General features: G+C 41.8%; 1 protein-coding gene across 1 annotated transcript; it reads right to left on the bottom strand.

Moving 5' to 3' along the window:
* Window positions 1-2,988: 2,988 nt before the first annotated feature.
* Window positions 2,989-13,353, bottom strand: LOC147115422 (extracellular calcium-sensing receptor-like). Its single transcript, XM_085989414.1, has 6 exons — window positions 13,133-13,353; window positions 9,808-10,099; window positions 7,297-8,130; window positions 6,887-7,114; window positions 4,190-4,313; window positions 2,989-4,083 (listed from the first exon to the last, which is right to left on the bottom strand). The coding sequence occupies exons 1-6, from the start codon at window positions 13,339-13,341 to the stop codon at window positions 3,176-3,178; spliced, it is 2,595 nt and encodes an 864-aa protein (XP_085845540.1). The 5' UTR covers window positions 13,342-13,353; the 3' UTR covers window positions 2,989-3,175.
* Between the last annotated feature and the right edge of the window lie 1,061 nt (window positions 13,354-14,414).

Genomic DNA, 14,414 nt, shown 5'->3' with positions numbered 1-14,414 from the left:
ATTTCCAAGTCAGGATGGTGTGTGACTTGCAGGGGAACTTGGAAGTGATGGTGTTCCTAAGTGACTGATGCCCGTTGCCCTTCTAGGTGTTAGAAGTCGCGGCTTTAGGAGGAGCTTGTAACATGTGGATGCCTCACCATGTAACCAGGACCAGGATGGTATGCTTTACTTGGTGGCGAGCCAGGCCAAGAATCTGGAGCGCTCCAATATATCTATGAACTCATGATTAATACTCAAATAATTCAGCAGTATAAGCCAACGTCCTGATTACTTTGTTTATTATCCCCTTACATTTAGACACGGCAGCCTAGAAATTGGCTCACACCAGCCTGCCAGCGCAAATTGGACCAGGGAACGATCTGTGTCCCATGCACAAGCGATATTGGGCTTCAGACCCCATTTAAATTAGTCTTGGTGAACTGCAGATGCATGCTGGTTTTTCCCACGCAGCTGGCCAGTGAATCGACATTAGATGTTTGGTAGCTGTATGTTACGGTTGTGGTCCCTGGTAAGTGGTGGGCGATGGGGTGAGTGAAGCAATCGAGAAGGTGAAACGATTGGGAAAGGAGGCAGTGATCAGGAAGGAGGGGAAGTCAGGAATTAGTGGATAATGCCGAGGACGGGCGTGGTTCAGAGAGCAGAGGCGTTTGCTGGAGGCATTTGCGAGGAGGACAAGCGGGAGCTGGCAATTATCTGTGGCACTGCACTGGAGCCAGGAAGAGCACTCCTGCACTTCTCCACGCCACATTCAGGTGAGAATCTTTTAACAAACGTACCTTTTTGGCGGCGGCCTCCAGTCGCCCCTTTAAGGGCCACTGATAAGGCCACATGTAAACACATTTTCCTGAACGCAGGTGGCCCGGCACTCGCTGAATTCATGACAGGCCAGTTTTGGTAAGGTGGCAGCACACTGAGTTTAGGACCCCTATATGCATAAGCAAAGGGACCAATGCTTCTGTCAGGTGCGGCCTCATTAATGCCTTGATCAATATGTTGGGCAGCGTGCAAATCCTCCGCCATACCCGATGCTTATTTTCACGCCTGTAATACCGGCGCGGTACCAACCAATTTCCTTTAGCCAGTCTCCCTTAGCTTGGTGTCATGTGCAAATATACCCGAACCCACCCTCAATAAACTCACGGGATCGGGTGCATCACTGGTTTAACACATCGCCCGAATTACTCTCCATTGCGAACGTTGAGGTAAAAAGACCAATCAACGTCGCTCGCCGCCATATGCGCAATTGCAGAAAATTCTGAGTAAGATAAAATGTGAAATATGTTACATTCAAAGTAAAAACCTTAAACGTTAAGGCATCAGATTGCATAAAGCCCTGACCTGTTTTACGGGTAGTATGATGTTCGCTGTATTATTTGATTCTCTCTTAAGGTTAACGGTAATTATGGTTTTACCCTAAATACGTCCTGAACAAAATCAGAAATAAAGGCATAAATGAATGCTGCAGTCATGAAAATATAAAAGTCTGCAGGGAACCCTCGAGAGAAGAAATGAATCCACTCTTCTTAATTGTTACATGCAATATTTTAGTGTCAGCATTTAAAGTGTTTGCTTGACAGTGTTCATCATCGTACTTAATTGGCTTCCTTTAATTAAGGACTATACTCAGCTTGGTGCATAGCGACATAAAGTGCACATAATCCTACTTTTTAGGTAAAAGCTAAACGACTTTGACAATTCAGTCAGTTCCATGTTTTAGCTTAAGTTCAGGTCACTTTTATGTGGCAAGTACATGGCACCTGAATTAAAATGATAAGATACCATTAACGTCCCCATAAACATTACATAAAAAATGAAGTAGATTAGGACTATATTTTCCAAGTCATTCCTTGCTCCATTACAGGCTATGAATTAGTCATTAGTTCGGTAGTAAGAAAGTCTACCACCTTGGTATGACAAGCCTCTTTCCGCAATTTTAACCAATCCGTTATCTACTTCAAAAAAATGAGATAATTCTACCCACAAAATAAGAGGCAGAGGCACGGCATGCCAATGTGTTGAGAGTACTTGCAGTAAGATTGCTGACAGTAATTTCTGGGCGTGTGTATGTGTGCGTGCAAATGAAGTATAGAATTATGCAAGGATTTGGGAAATTTTCAACTTTGGCCGAGGGTGTGAAATGAGCGCTACCAAATTTGCCGCAGTATACACCATGCCCGAATTTCCTTGAGTTGAAGTGAATTGAAATAATAATTAGGAGAGATGTAAAAGGAGCTGCTCACCTGTGTTACACCATCGCACAAAGTCAAGAACTCCCCCAGTGTGAGTCCGCCCTGGTCATGGTGGATTAACTTCCTACTCTGCAGCTACCAGTCTCACACAGGTAGTTTATAGTGCAACTTAAGACTGCGACATACACAGAGGAATGATTGGATTATCAATTGGCAAGTTCCATTTTGGTGAATAGGTCCCTATACGTCCAATAAATCAGTATTGCTTATTATGAACACAACGTGAAATTTGGTATACTGAAAAGGTAAACTTGTTATTTTCGACTGCATTTAATATATCTTTGCGAATACAGCAGTTCACTTCTATTAATTTAGTCAAGTTTTACTCTAGATTTTGGAAAATTACAATAGATTTATTTATTTATGTGCTTTTCTTTGTTGAAGCAACTCTTCATATCATGGTGTGTTTGTCTCCCTCGCAAATGTGTGAACACACATGTGAACAATCAAGCATGAACTCACCATCATATCAACCTCAATTATTTTACCATGAGTAGGCTGGGACCATGAAGCGAGCCTTAAAACCCGGTAACAGCAAAGACTAAGATCAGCTCACTCGTCACAAAGTACTGAACCTGAGATCTTCCAAATCTGCGATTCAGTGCCATACAGGACGGAGCCAGTACCGTGCCATCAAAGTTAAATGCGTGGATCTGGAATACTTAAAGGCGGAAATAAATTAAAATCCTAAAATTACGTTGGAGTCCAATATGTTTATTAATTATATGCTGAGTTTTAATTCCACGCTTTACATTCGATCTTTCCAGCACAATATAGTAGAACAGATGAATCACGTTAAAACATATATTAAGCTTGATAAATGAATCAAATAGTAGGAATTGAGCTCAATGCTACACACAGCGTTCGAAGTACAAAATTATGTGCCAGCAAATATTCATACCACCAAGTCTTATCCTTCTTTAAACCTACTTCTCAATCCCTTTACCCATTAGGTACTTCTTTGTATTTTTCTCTGGATTTATCATGATAATATAACATTTCGGAGCAAAAATGCAAAGCAACAATCCGAAGCAGGAGGCCAGAATCGCAAACACTTCCACCGCTACAGTGTATTTCCCAGGAGAACTCACAGAAGCCGGAATAAAAGTTATCCAAACAGCACAAAAGATAAGCATGCTGAAAGTTATACATTTAGCCTCGTTAAAATTATCCGGCAGCTTGCGGGCGAGAAAAGCGAAGACAAAACATACGCAGGATAACAAACCGATATAACCTGATACAGAATAGAAGGCTGCAGAAGAACCCGCATCGCATTCTAAAATAATAATGTCCCTGTAATACTTTGTGTTTCTCATGGGAAATGGCGGCGCAGTGATCAGCCAAAGGGCACATATTAAACCCTGAACGAATGTTAGAAGGAAAACACTTACACGCTGCTGTTTCTGCCCAAACCATTTCATCCTGTTACTGCTGGGATGCGTTGTCTTAAATGCCATCAGCACCAGGATGGTTTTAACCAAAACGCAGGAAATACACAGCACAAATGTAACACCGAACGCTGTGCGTCGTAACATACAAGACCAGTCGGACGGTTTGCCAATGAATGTAACTGAGCACAAAAAACAGCAAGCTAGTGCTAAAAGAAGGAGGAAGCTCAGCTCGGAATTGTTAGCTTTAACTAGAGGTGTCTCTCGATATCGATAGAATAGAACACAAATATTTATAGACATGCACACTCCAATCAATGCAAGAGCCACCAATACAATTCCCAGGATTTCTGTGAAAGCCAGATATTCTATATTCTTTGGTATGCATTGATCTTTCCGCTCATTGGACCAGTATAGGACAGGACATCTGATGCAGTCTGTGGAGTCTAAGGGAAAAGGAGAACATTATATAGTGAAGAAGCTCAGTTTTAGATATCACTGAGGACACTTGCCGAATCACACATCTTAAAATAAAATCTGTATTCGACTCACCTGTAGTGTTACTAATCTCCCCATCCGCACAGGGAGAGCAGTCAAAGCAACAAACAGGTTGTCCTTTCCTAGCCGTTTTTCTTGTTCCAGGAGAACAACTTGCAGAGCAAACTGCACGGGGGATCTTAAAGGAAGGAAGCGATAGATTATCTACCTTGTGATGCTGATAGATACACTGCACATGCACTTATTGGTAACATCAATATCTGTGTCTTCATCAGTAAAAATGCATGTTTACAATTAAGGTTAAAATTCATATCGTATTCCGAGATCTTCATATGTTTTACTGTCTAAGGTCCTGTCATTTATGAAGACCAGGGGAACTCTCCCTACCCGCTCGCTAACAGTTGTCGCTCAATCATTATCATTACAAACAAATTAAATTGTCATTTAGCTTCATTATTGTTTGCGGGATGTTGCTGAGCGCCAGATATCTGCACAACTACAGGGACTACACTTCAGAAACAATTACTTGGCTGTGCAGCTCTGTGACACGCCATGAGGAGGTGAAAGGTGCCATATTATTGATGCTTTTGGTTTCGTTTTAAGTTGAACAACAATTGGCACATGTCTGCCCAAGCATCTAATCTTTCCCTTTGCAGTCTCCTAAATGCTCTCCAGTATGACATGCCCATTGACTTGGTGTTGTCCTCACATTTTGACAATATCCCAGGGCTTTCGGCAGCTGCACTCTCCAAGCGCAGATTTCCTTGTCCACCAACAATAATGGGGGAATAAAAAGCTAAGGTGTGTTTCAGAGGAAAACCGGGGCCTCTCTGCATATTGGATGACATAGCTAACACTATCTTGTCAATCAAAAAAAAGGACTTCCACTTACTCCTACTCTGTTTTCTATGCTACACCCATTTTGCTACCTTGTTATCAATTCATCTATCTATATATATAAAACAGTATGTCTCTGTCTCTCTGTCTCTCTGTCTGTCTGTCTGTCCGGCTATACAATCAAAAGTTATAGAGCGTACCTCCACATGTGTTCTATCAAAAGAAAGCTCATCATTAGGGGACTCTTGTAGGCGTATTTACTTTTTGGTCGGATAAAAATTGTTCGCACATTATACAAAAAACCTTCAAAATTCCACTCATTATCCACTCATTAGCATTGACTGACGTCAAGGCCGACCAATCCTGTGCTGTCATGATTGACCAGTCCTACAGTTCAGTCACCTGATGGTTGACCAATCGGTGTGTGTGTGTGGGCGGGACAAATCATTTTCATCTCAGAGATCTGTCAGCCATTATACAGCAGCCAGGGCAGCTAAAAACTTTGCTAATCCAGGTCAGTTTCTTTTTTTTTAAATTAAATTAACCAAAAATGTTTTATAAGTACTTTAACTTTCATCTTTGAAGGTATTAAAAGCTAGAAATGTTTAGGTTAAAAAACACTGCAAAACGGGCCTCGGCTTCTCCAACTGCCGACAGCCCAAATCCAGTCCCAGGCTCCCGGCCCACACATCCACCAGCCCCAAAATTGCCCTGCAATGCGGGGCTCCCCTGCTAGTCTGTAATATAACCCGTCTTAATTTCTCTAATTAATCTCTTAGGTGGAATTTTATCAAATGATGCTTTGAATGATTACCTGACCCAAATCACTCCCTGCGACCGGAGGCAATTGTAACCTATCCCGGTGGTTGGGACATTGACAAGAAATGGGTGAAATGCTGGTTCTGAACCACGCCAAATTTTACTCTCCATTGTAGACAAGGTTGCGTAATATTGGGAGGGCAGCAAAAGTGGCAGATCACCCAATCCCGTGGGTTCCCAGTCCTGTGAGTTAGATTAAAATTACAGAGATTATTTTCAACGCATCCTTAAATCTGTCTGCAGAGCTGCACCCGTATGGTACCACGCATGCGCACTCAATCTGGTCCGGCCTGCTCAGTATCATACATGCCGTGTTTGCGCCTGCCCCGCCATACTTCCCTCAGCTCCGTGCGGAGGTCAGGGGAATCGGATGGGAGAGAGAAAGGAGAGAGGGTCGAAGAGGAAGGAGAGGGTTTCGAAGAGGGAGAACAAAGGTGGCCAGGAGCTGGGAGGAGAAGGTCAGGAACTGGGGGAGCGGGGGAGAAAGTGAGGAACTCAGGGGAGAACGTCAGTAACTTATTTTTGGGGCAGAAAAAGGTCAGGAACTTGCTGGGGTGGGGAAGATCAGGAACTCGTGGAGGAAGGACAGGAACTTGTTGGGGTGGTCAGAAACCTTGTTTTGGTGGAGGGGGGAAGTCCTAAACCGCGAGGGTGAGCCCTGTCTGTTCTCCGAAAGCAGTATTGTGAGGTTTGTCTGGAGTCTGGCAGCCAGAACGAATGGATGAAATTATACGTTGCGAAGTACTTGATTACTCAGGCAGCCAGGATCTAATTACTCATTCCAGACAAACTCCTGGTGTGCCATCTCCTCCAAGCAGACCAAACGCAAATCTGTGTTTGTCATCCAAGGGGACCAATCAGAACTTTGTTGCTGCAAATACACACTGCCTTAAACTTACCCCTTCCCCCGTTGTCTAAATCTGGCTAATTTCCTGCCTGAAGTATTGGATTAGTAAAGCCGGATCCGCCCTTTAAAGACGGCTGTAGACTGGGCCTAGCTATCGGTTTTCTGGGGCTATTCCCTATTTTAATGATGAGACACAAACAACTATGAAATACAGTAAAATTACATCTTGTTTCAATTGGCAGACATACCTCCTGCTCTCCGCCACTCCAGACAATGTGCTTCGGATTCAGCACCAGTTCTTTCCCCGGAGGTGCTGACCCATTATAATGTCCAACTATGTTTAGTTCAACAACACCGTTTTCATTCATTTGCCAGTTTACAAAGTCGTACCCGGCTACTGGATTGCCACTATCATCAAAATACACCTTCTCACCAGTTTTCGTTGTGAAATATACGGACTTCATGTAATGGAGCAGCTTTAGAAAATAATGGGACAGATTTCTTTAGCGACTTTACATGTAAACAGAGTTTTTTATACTTTAAGATGATATCGTTCAATCAATATATTCCAAAACGTTATTTCACAGGCGTTTTTTTTATATTGGACAACTTAATTTGCAGTTGAAATGAATGAAATTAAATGGGGTATATGCCCTACCTGCCACGGTTGAAAGTTTGAAACATGAGCACATGTATTATTTATAAATGGTCCTTTGCCATTTTCACACGAAAACATGTTGTGCAGCGCGTGTGCGAAAGTATAGACTGCTTTAAGTACATTGTAGGAACTTCCGTCCATTGTTAGGTCAGTATAGACGTTGTATATTTCATTCAAAGTTTCATTTCCGGTGCATTGAGGTAGCCGAGAAGAGGAACCTACTTGGCTTCTGTTGTTATCTAATATTAGAGTACATCTGAACGTCGTTTCCCAAAACTCCCTTACAAAACTATCCCCGGGAAACATAGAAGGATGGATCCTGAGCAGGAAGTCCCGCAGACCTGGAACTTCTACCACACGCACCGCAGTTCCGATTGCCCCGGTAAGGAACCTCGATCTTTTATCTGGAGCAATAACATCGGCGGTGATCCAACCTTCGCTTCCTAGCCATTGTATTCCAGTGAGGTTTTGCCGTAAAATCTCCTCAAATAAAATGAGCATATCCCCTGATGGCGCAAAAGCCACCACGACCTTTGTGCTTGACGCTTTTATCATTTGTACAATTTTCCTAATCTTTTCTGCAGGATCGGTTCTGTAAAACGATTCGGAGAAGGCAATGCAAATGCTGAAATTCACTGCAGCTTCTATAAACGCTTTCATTCCCGAGTTGCCATAGTCATTGTTGCTGTTAATGGTTCCAATCCAAGTCCATCCAAACCCCTTAACAAGTTGCGCCAAAGCCTTGGATTGATGGTAGTCACTTGGTATTGTTCTATAAAAGGTTGGATATTCGTTCCTATTGCTGAGACATACACACGTGGAAAAGTAACTAACCTGTATTGAATCAAAAAAGAAATAAAATTGAAATAGAACATTGGCATGTGGGTGAAATAATCATATTTCACACTTCCAAATATTCTAAATTCATTGGAATCAGAAAGAGTAACCGCCACCCTAATAGCACATTTAGCGATACAGCGAAATCACCTTTTCCCTTTGATAACTTCAAGGAAACAGCATAAAAGATGTAGGTAAGAATGAACTATATATAGAGTCATAGCCATAGAGCCATAACGACACAGAAGGAGGCCGTTCGGCCCATCGAGACTGCGCCGGCTTTCTGCAGAGCAATCCAGTCAGTGCCATTCCCCCGCTCTATTCCTGTAGCCCTGCAAGTTTATTTCCTTCAAGAGCCTATCCAGTCTCCCCTTGAAAACATTGAATGTCTCCGCTTCCACCACTTCTGTAGGCAGCGAGTTCCAGCTCCTCGCTGCTCGCTGCGTAAAAAAGTTGCCCAAAATCTTAAATCTGTGCTCCCAAGTCCTTGTACCATCAACTGCTGGGAACAGCCTTTCCCCGTCTAGCATATCCAAACCCGTCATAATCTTTTACAGTTCTATCAAATCACCCCTCAACCTCCATTGCTCTAATGAAAACAAATCCAATTTCTCCAAACTGTCCTTGTAGCTAAGAGCCCCCATCCCCGAAACCATTCTGGTAAATCTTCTCTGCACCCTCTCAAGGGCCTTCACATCCTTCCTGAAGTGTGGTGACCAGAACTGGACGCAATACTCCAGTTGTAAACTTGCATTTATTAGAAGAATGAGAGGGGATCTCATTGAAACTTATAAAATTCTAACAGGACTGGACAGACTAGATGCAGGAAGGCTGTTCCCGATGGCGGGGGAGTCCAGAACCAGTGGTCACAGTCTAAGGATAAGGGGTAAGCCATTTAGGACAGTGATTAGCAGGAATTTCTTCACCCAGAGAGTGGTGAACATGTGGAATTCTCTGCCACAGAAGACAGTTGAGGCCAATTCATTAAATATATTCAAGAAGGAGTTAGATATGTTTCTTAAGGCTAAAGGGATCAAGGGATATGTGGAGAAAGCAGGAACAGGGTACTGAGTTTGGATGATCAGCCATGACCGCATTGAATGGTGGAGCAGGCTCGAGGGGCCGAATGGCCGACTCCTACTCCTATCTTCTATGTTTCTATACTGGGACTTTCACGAACTCGGGATATCCTTACTCACATTACAGTCAATGAAGAATCTTTGAACTGTAGTCACTGTTGTAAGGTATTGTAATCCAACAGCCAATTCGTGCACAGCAATGTCCCACAAACAGCAATGTGGTAATGACCAGATAATCTATTTTCGTGATGCTGGTTCAGCCAAATATTTTGGCCTAGACAACGGGGCAAACTCCTCAACTCTTCCTAAACAAGTGTAATGTGCACTTTTAAGTAGACCTCAGAAGGTAGACATCAGTTTATGTCATCGGATATAAGACACCTCCGACAGTGCAGCACTCCCTCAGCTGTCAGCATAGATTTCGTGCTCAAGTTTCTGGAGGGGGAATTGAACTCACATCCTTCTGACTCAGAAGACAGAATGCTATAACTGAGCCATGGTTGACAGCTAAATGTAGAAATAGCAATATATATCTAGCAATTAGTTATTTTGTTCCATTTATATGAGAGTAACCGCAATAAAAAGCGAATCTCACCATTGGTATTTTAAAAGGACCGATTGTTCTTGCCACTGCTATAGACTCTGAGGATCCCTCGCAACCAATAATAGCAGGGACATTTAGGGACCCGTTACAGACACGAGCCACATATGTCTCTTCCTGCCCATTAACCAGAGCCAGAGCGACTTTTGTTGCAATCTTGGGAGACGCGCAATCATCGTGAATCCTGTAGCCCAGTGTAATGTTCGGGAGAAGTGTCTCGTCCTTGTTTATTTCCTCTATTGCAAAAATCATGGTCTGCAACGAGCGAAACACCCTTAAATCAAAACTGAGGAACAAACACTGTTAATGATTAAGAGAAGGTACTTCAGTTTTCCTCTCCACGTCTTAAGACCTTGATAGATTGCAATAAAAATAACTTTAAAGTAGGCAAAGACTTTTTAAAGACAGTTAGTTGGTATGGGCTGTACAAATGACTCCATAGAAAGCAGTAATTTGCTAAAACTGTTGTAGAACAATGTATCGTATAATTTTACTTTGTTTTACGAAAACAATGTTGGCAAAAAATATACTTTTTGTTTCAGGTAGTTCTCTAGTTACTATTAAAACGTCTTGTAACAGCTTCGCACCAGTTAATTTCATAGATCAATGAAAAGATCACATTTGCGCTTTGAACAGACAAATTTCATATTCTCTGCTACATGTTTAATGTCAAATAAAACATATAGTGTGGCCAATATTTGCATTCACAAATAATCATAGCAAGCTTAATGAACAAATCTCATGTAGAAAACTGATCAAATCCGAGTTCCACCTGGCGTACTCCCCCAACGAGCCGAGCAGCGCACCGTTGTGCGTTTGTGAACCCGGAATCACGTGGGGCGGTGGTTCTCTTTACTTCCCGATTCTTAGCCTGTGAGCTACAGCTGAGCGTTTTAGTGCGAAGTGACAAGAGGAGGGATTCACTCACATAGGATAAGGTTGGAAATGAAACCTTCACAAATATAATTGCTGTGAAATAAGTCGATCCCTTTTCAGCAACTAATGCTGCAGGAGTCGGTAGATTTTGATTATGTTATCCAATTTAGAGAGCATTAGGTTGTTACAAATTTCATTTGGGCATGTCCATGAAACGTGCGTGCACACTTATGACAGTAGAACATTGTCAGCAAAAAGCTGCTAATATCAACAAAGTTATCGATCTAGTGAAAAACGGGAGCATTAGGGTAAATGAAAATAAATGGGAGAAGAAAAATTTGCAGCCACTTCAAAGTGAAATTGCTTCAAGAGAAACATAATCAACATGTTTAAGCTTTTCACTTTTAATTCCTTTAACAGCAGGAATTTGGCTGTAATTTTACAACAATTGTATTCCTCATTTAAATATGATCTACCTGTCTTTTTTAATCGGTGTCTACTACAGTGAAACCGTGAAAACGTAGGTGAGCCAATATGCAACACCCTTGCCATTTTTGGCATTTTGCAAATTAAAATTAAATGCAACAAATTCTGCAGAAAAAAATGAAGACATGACTCTGTGTGTAGCAAAATCAAAAATGTACTTAGTAGTGCTGTAAAGGACAAATCTACCTCATCATTAGTACAAGCCTCAGCACTGTGTAATCTAGTGTTACAAATCGTTGACAAGAACTTTTCTTATTACAATTTTCTTATCCGGTCCCCTTATGCTGTGCAAGAGGCTTCCTGCCCCTGTTTGCACAAGATTTTAGAATTTAAATCGTAATTACTGCAGTGTAGGTGGGCAATTATCCCAACATTTCGCCAGTACGTTGATTGCTCTCAAGAGGTGAAAGATGTAACGAAGCCTCTGTGTAGTCGTAAATGGACAGATCGCAAGTTTGGGATTTTGTGCATAGCAATCCTGAACTTGCGGTCAGTTTCAAAGACGTTATGACGGTGTACGCTGAGAGTTCACCGTCAAACCGACCGCAAGTTCAGAGCCCGTATGAATTATGTGATTACACGATGATTACAACGATGGCGATGAAGGTGATGACTAAGGGTAAAAGCAAAATATTACTTGGTTATTCACTGACCACAGATAAACCGACATAAAGGATCTGCTGGGGTATTGCAACAAAACGTAATCATGAAAGTTAATGATGTTGTTTATACTTCACGACCATACACCTTAAATGTTAGTTACACTGTTTTAGGATACATAGGATTTCATAGGGTATACAGCACAGAAAGAGGCTATTAGACCCAAGCAGTCCATACCAGTGTTTATGCTCCATTCGAGCCTCCTCCCATCTTTCTCCATCTAACTCTGTCAGCATAACCCTTGATTCTCTTCTCCCTCATGTGCGTATCCAGCCTCCCCTTAAATCCATCTTTACTATTTGCCTCAACTACTTCCTGTGGTAGCGAGTTCCACATTCTCACCATTCTCTGGGTGAAGAAGTTTCTTCTGAATTCCCTATTTGAATTCTTCGTGACTATCTTATATTAATGATGATCTCTAGTATTGCTCTTCCCCACAGGTGGAAACATTCTCTGTATCTACTCTATGGAAACCTTTCATAATTTTAAATATATCAATTAGGTCATCCCTCAGCCTTCTATTTTCAATAAAATCATAAAACCTTACAACATAGTCGGCGGCCATTCGCCCAGGCATGGTTCTGCCAGTTCTTGCAAAGAGCTATCCAATTTAAATCCTACACCTCAGCTTTTCCCCCCATAAACCTGCGAATTAGTCCTCTTCAAATGCATTTTGAAAGTTTCTATTCATATTTAGAGACTACAGAAGATATAGAAAATATTCAGTGATAGTAATAATGTTACAGGACGAATGTTTCATACATTTACACAGATTACACAGTGCAGTAACATGCCATTAGGACCAATAGGTCCATGCCAGTCTTTAAGCTACACATCCGTCTCCTCACAACCCTCCCCATCTATCCTATCAGAATATCCTTCTATTCCTTTCTCCCTCATGTACTTACCTAGCTTCACCTGAAATGCATCTATTCTATCATCTCAACTATTAGTTGTGGAGGCGAGTTCCAAATTCGAACCACTCTCTGGGTAAAGAGATTTGTCCTGGATTACCAATTGGATTTATTAGTGACTGTCTTATAGTAATGGCCGCTCATTTTCATCCTTTTTGTGGAGTTCCAGCTGCTTGGTAGAGTCCAAAGCCTGCGATCAGATAAATGTTTAATGATTTCACAATTTACAGTGGTTTTAAATTGCCACCCTGAATGCAATATAAAAGAAACATATTTAGCAAAATGCCACTCGGAATGGAATAAATGTGTGAGCATAATATCAAACAGGGTTGTTAGGTAAACTTGGTCGAAACTCTGAACGGTCACACCAGAACTGAACTAACCTTCTACATCTGGTTTCTTCTGGTGGTTTTGTAAATACATTGATCTCCTCAAACCTGTTTGAGTGCACGGCAAACAACCCTCCAAGCACAATGTCCCCATCCTTAGATATATTGGGTATATAGAATCTTTCCAGGAGTTTGCAGGTTCGCTCATCTGACTCCCAGGCAAAGAACACCATCAGCAGCATTCCCAGCATAAGCTGAAACATCGCAGAACTGAGGACATCTATTACGGATTACCTTGCAAAATGTTAACAATTCTGATTATGCTCTTTATATAGTCTGTGAACCTGAATTGCTGGAGCATTGGAGTTCAGACGCCAAAATACAAATAGGAAACTATTGTGTCTGCCTTCGGGAAATTAGTCAATATCCTAAGCGAATACAAATGCCTCTGTGACTAGGAAATGCTCCTTCGCATCTCATGTGTCAGTTTCTAAGCGATCAGTGAATCATTGATTTTGCAATTAAGCCGGAAGCCAAAAATGAGAGACAGAAAAACAAGAATTAATGAGGAAATTATGCGGGAGATACAGGACGAGTCCATGAGTTCAGCAAGGCCGATGTAAATAAAAATGCTTCCAAATAGATGGACAAGAAATATAAAATATTAGGAGGTAAAATACAAAGCTGGCAGGGTTAAGAATGAGTTCGAACGTTGAGGAAGGACAAGAAATAAGTCAAAAAAGCACTCCCATGTGCCAAGTGAAAAAGAGAAAGGAATACAGCAGCAAATGCAAAACAGGATTCCCAAATATTCTTCCGTTACTATAAAAACAATGATTGAGAGACAAAAACGACATTTATGATGCGCTAAACTTCATTTTAAGTGAATAATTGAGCACTGGTAAGGTTTGAAAAAGGGTAAATGTAATTTCCTGGACAATTACACTCGCAGAGTAAAGAAGTGGGGGTGAAATGTGAACTCAGATTAGTCAGTTTTTCACGTTAGATTACAGAGGATAAACGGCACAGAAACAGGCCATTCGGCCCACCCAGTCCATGCCGGTGTTTATGCTCCACTTGAGCCTCCTCCCGTCTTTCCTCATCTAAATCTATCAGCATAACCCTCTATTCCCTTCTCCCTCATATGCTTGTCCAGCCTCCCCTTAAATGCATCGATACTATTCGCTTCAAGCATTCCCATCGGTAGCAAGTTCCACATTCTCACCACTCTTTGGGTAAAGATGTTTCAGCTGAATTCCCTGTTAGATTTCTTGGTGACTATCTTATATTGATGGTCTCAAGTTATGCTCCACCCCACAAGTGGAAACATTCTCTC

The sequence above is a fragment of the Somniosus microcephalus genome, chromosome 6 (genome assembly GCF_052327205.1).
Source record: "Somniosus microcephalus isolate GS21.2 chromosome 6, FLI_Smic_1.0, whole genome shotgun sequence".
Classification (NCBI taxonomy): Eukaryota; Metazoa; Chordata; class Chondrichthyes; order Squaliformes; family Somniosidae; genus Somniosus; species Somniosus microcephalus.
The sequence above is the reverse complement of the archived record's forward strand: the minus strand, read 5'-3'. Positions and strand labels throughout refer to the sequence as shown.

Bases quoted from the DNA above. Each gene is read 5' to 3' on its own strand.
- LOC147115422 (XM_085989414.1), bottom strand. From the start codon at position 13,341: ATGTTTCAGCTTATGCTGGGAATGCTGCTGATGGTGTTCTTTGCCTGG. The intron at 7,115-7,296 runs GTAGGGCATATA...TATTTTCTAAAG, and splicing joins CAAACTTTCAACCGTGGCAG to CTGCTCCATTACATGAAGTC. The intron at 4,084-4,189 runs GTGAGTCGAATA...CTTTTCCCTTAG, and splicing joins GGAGATTAGTAACACTACAG to ACTCCACAGACTGCATCAGA.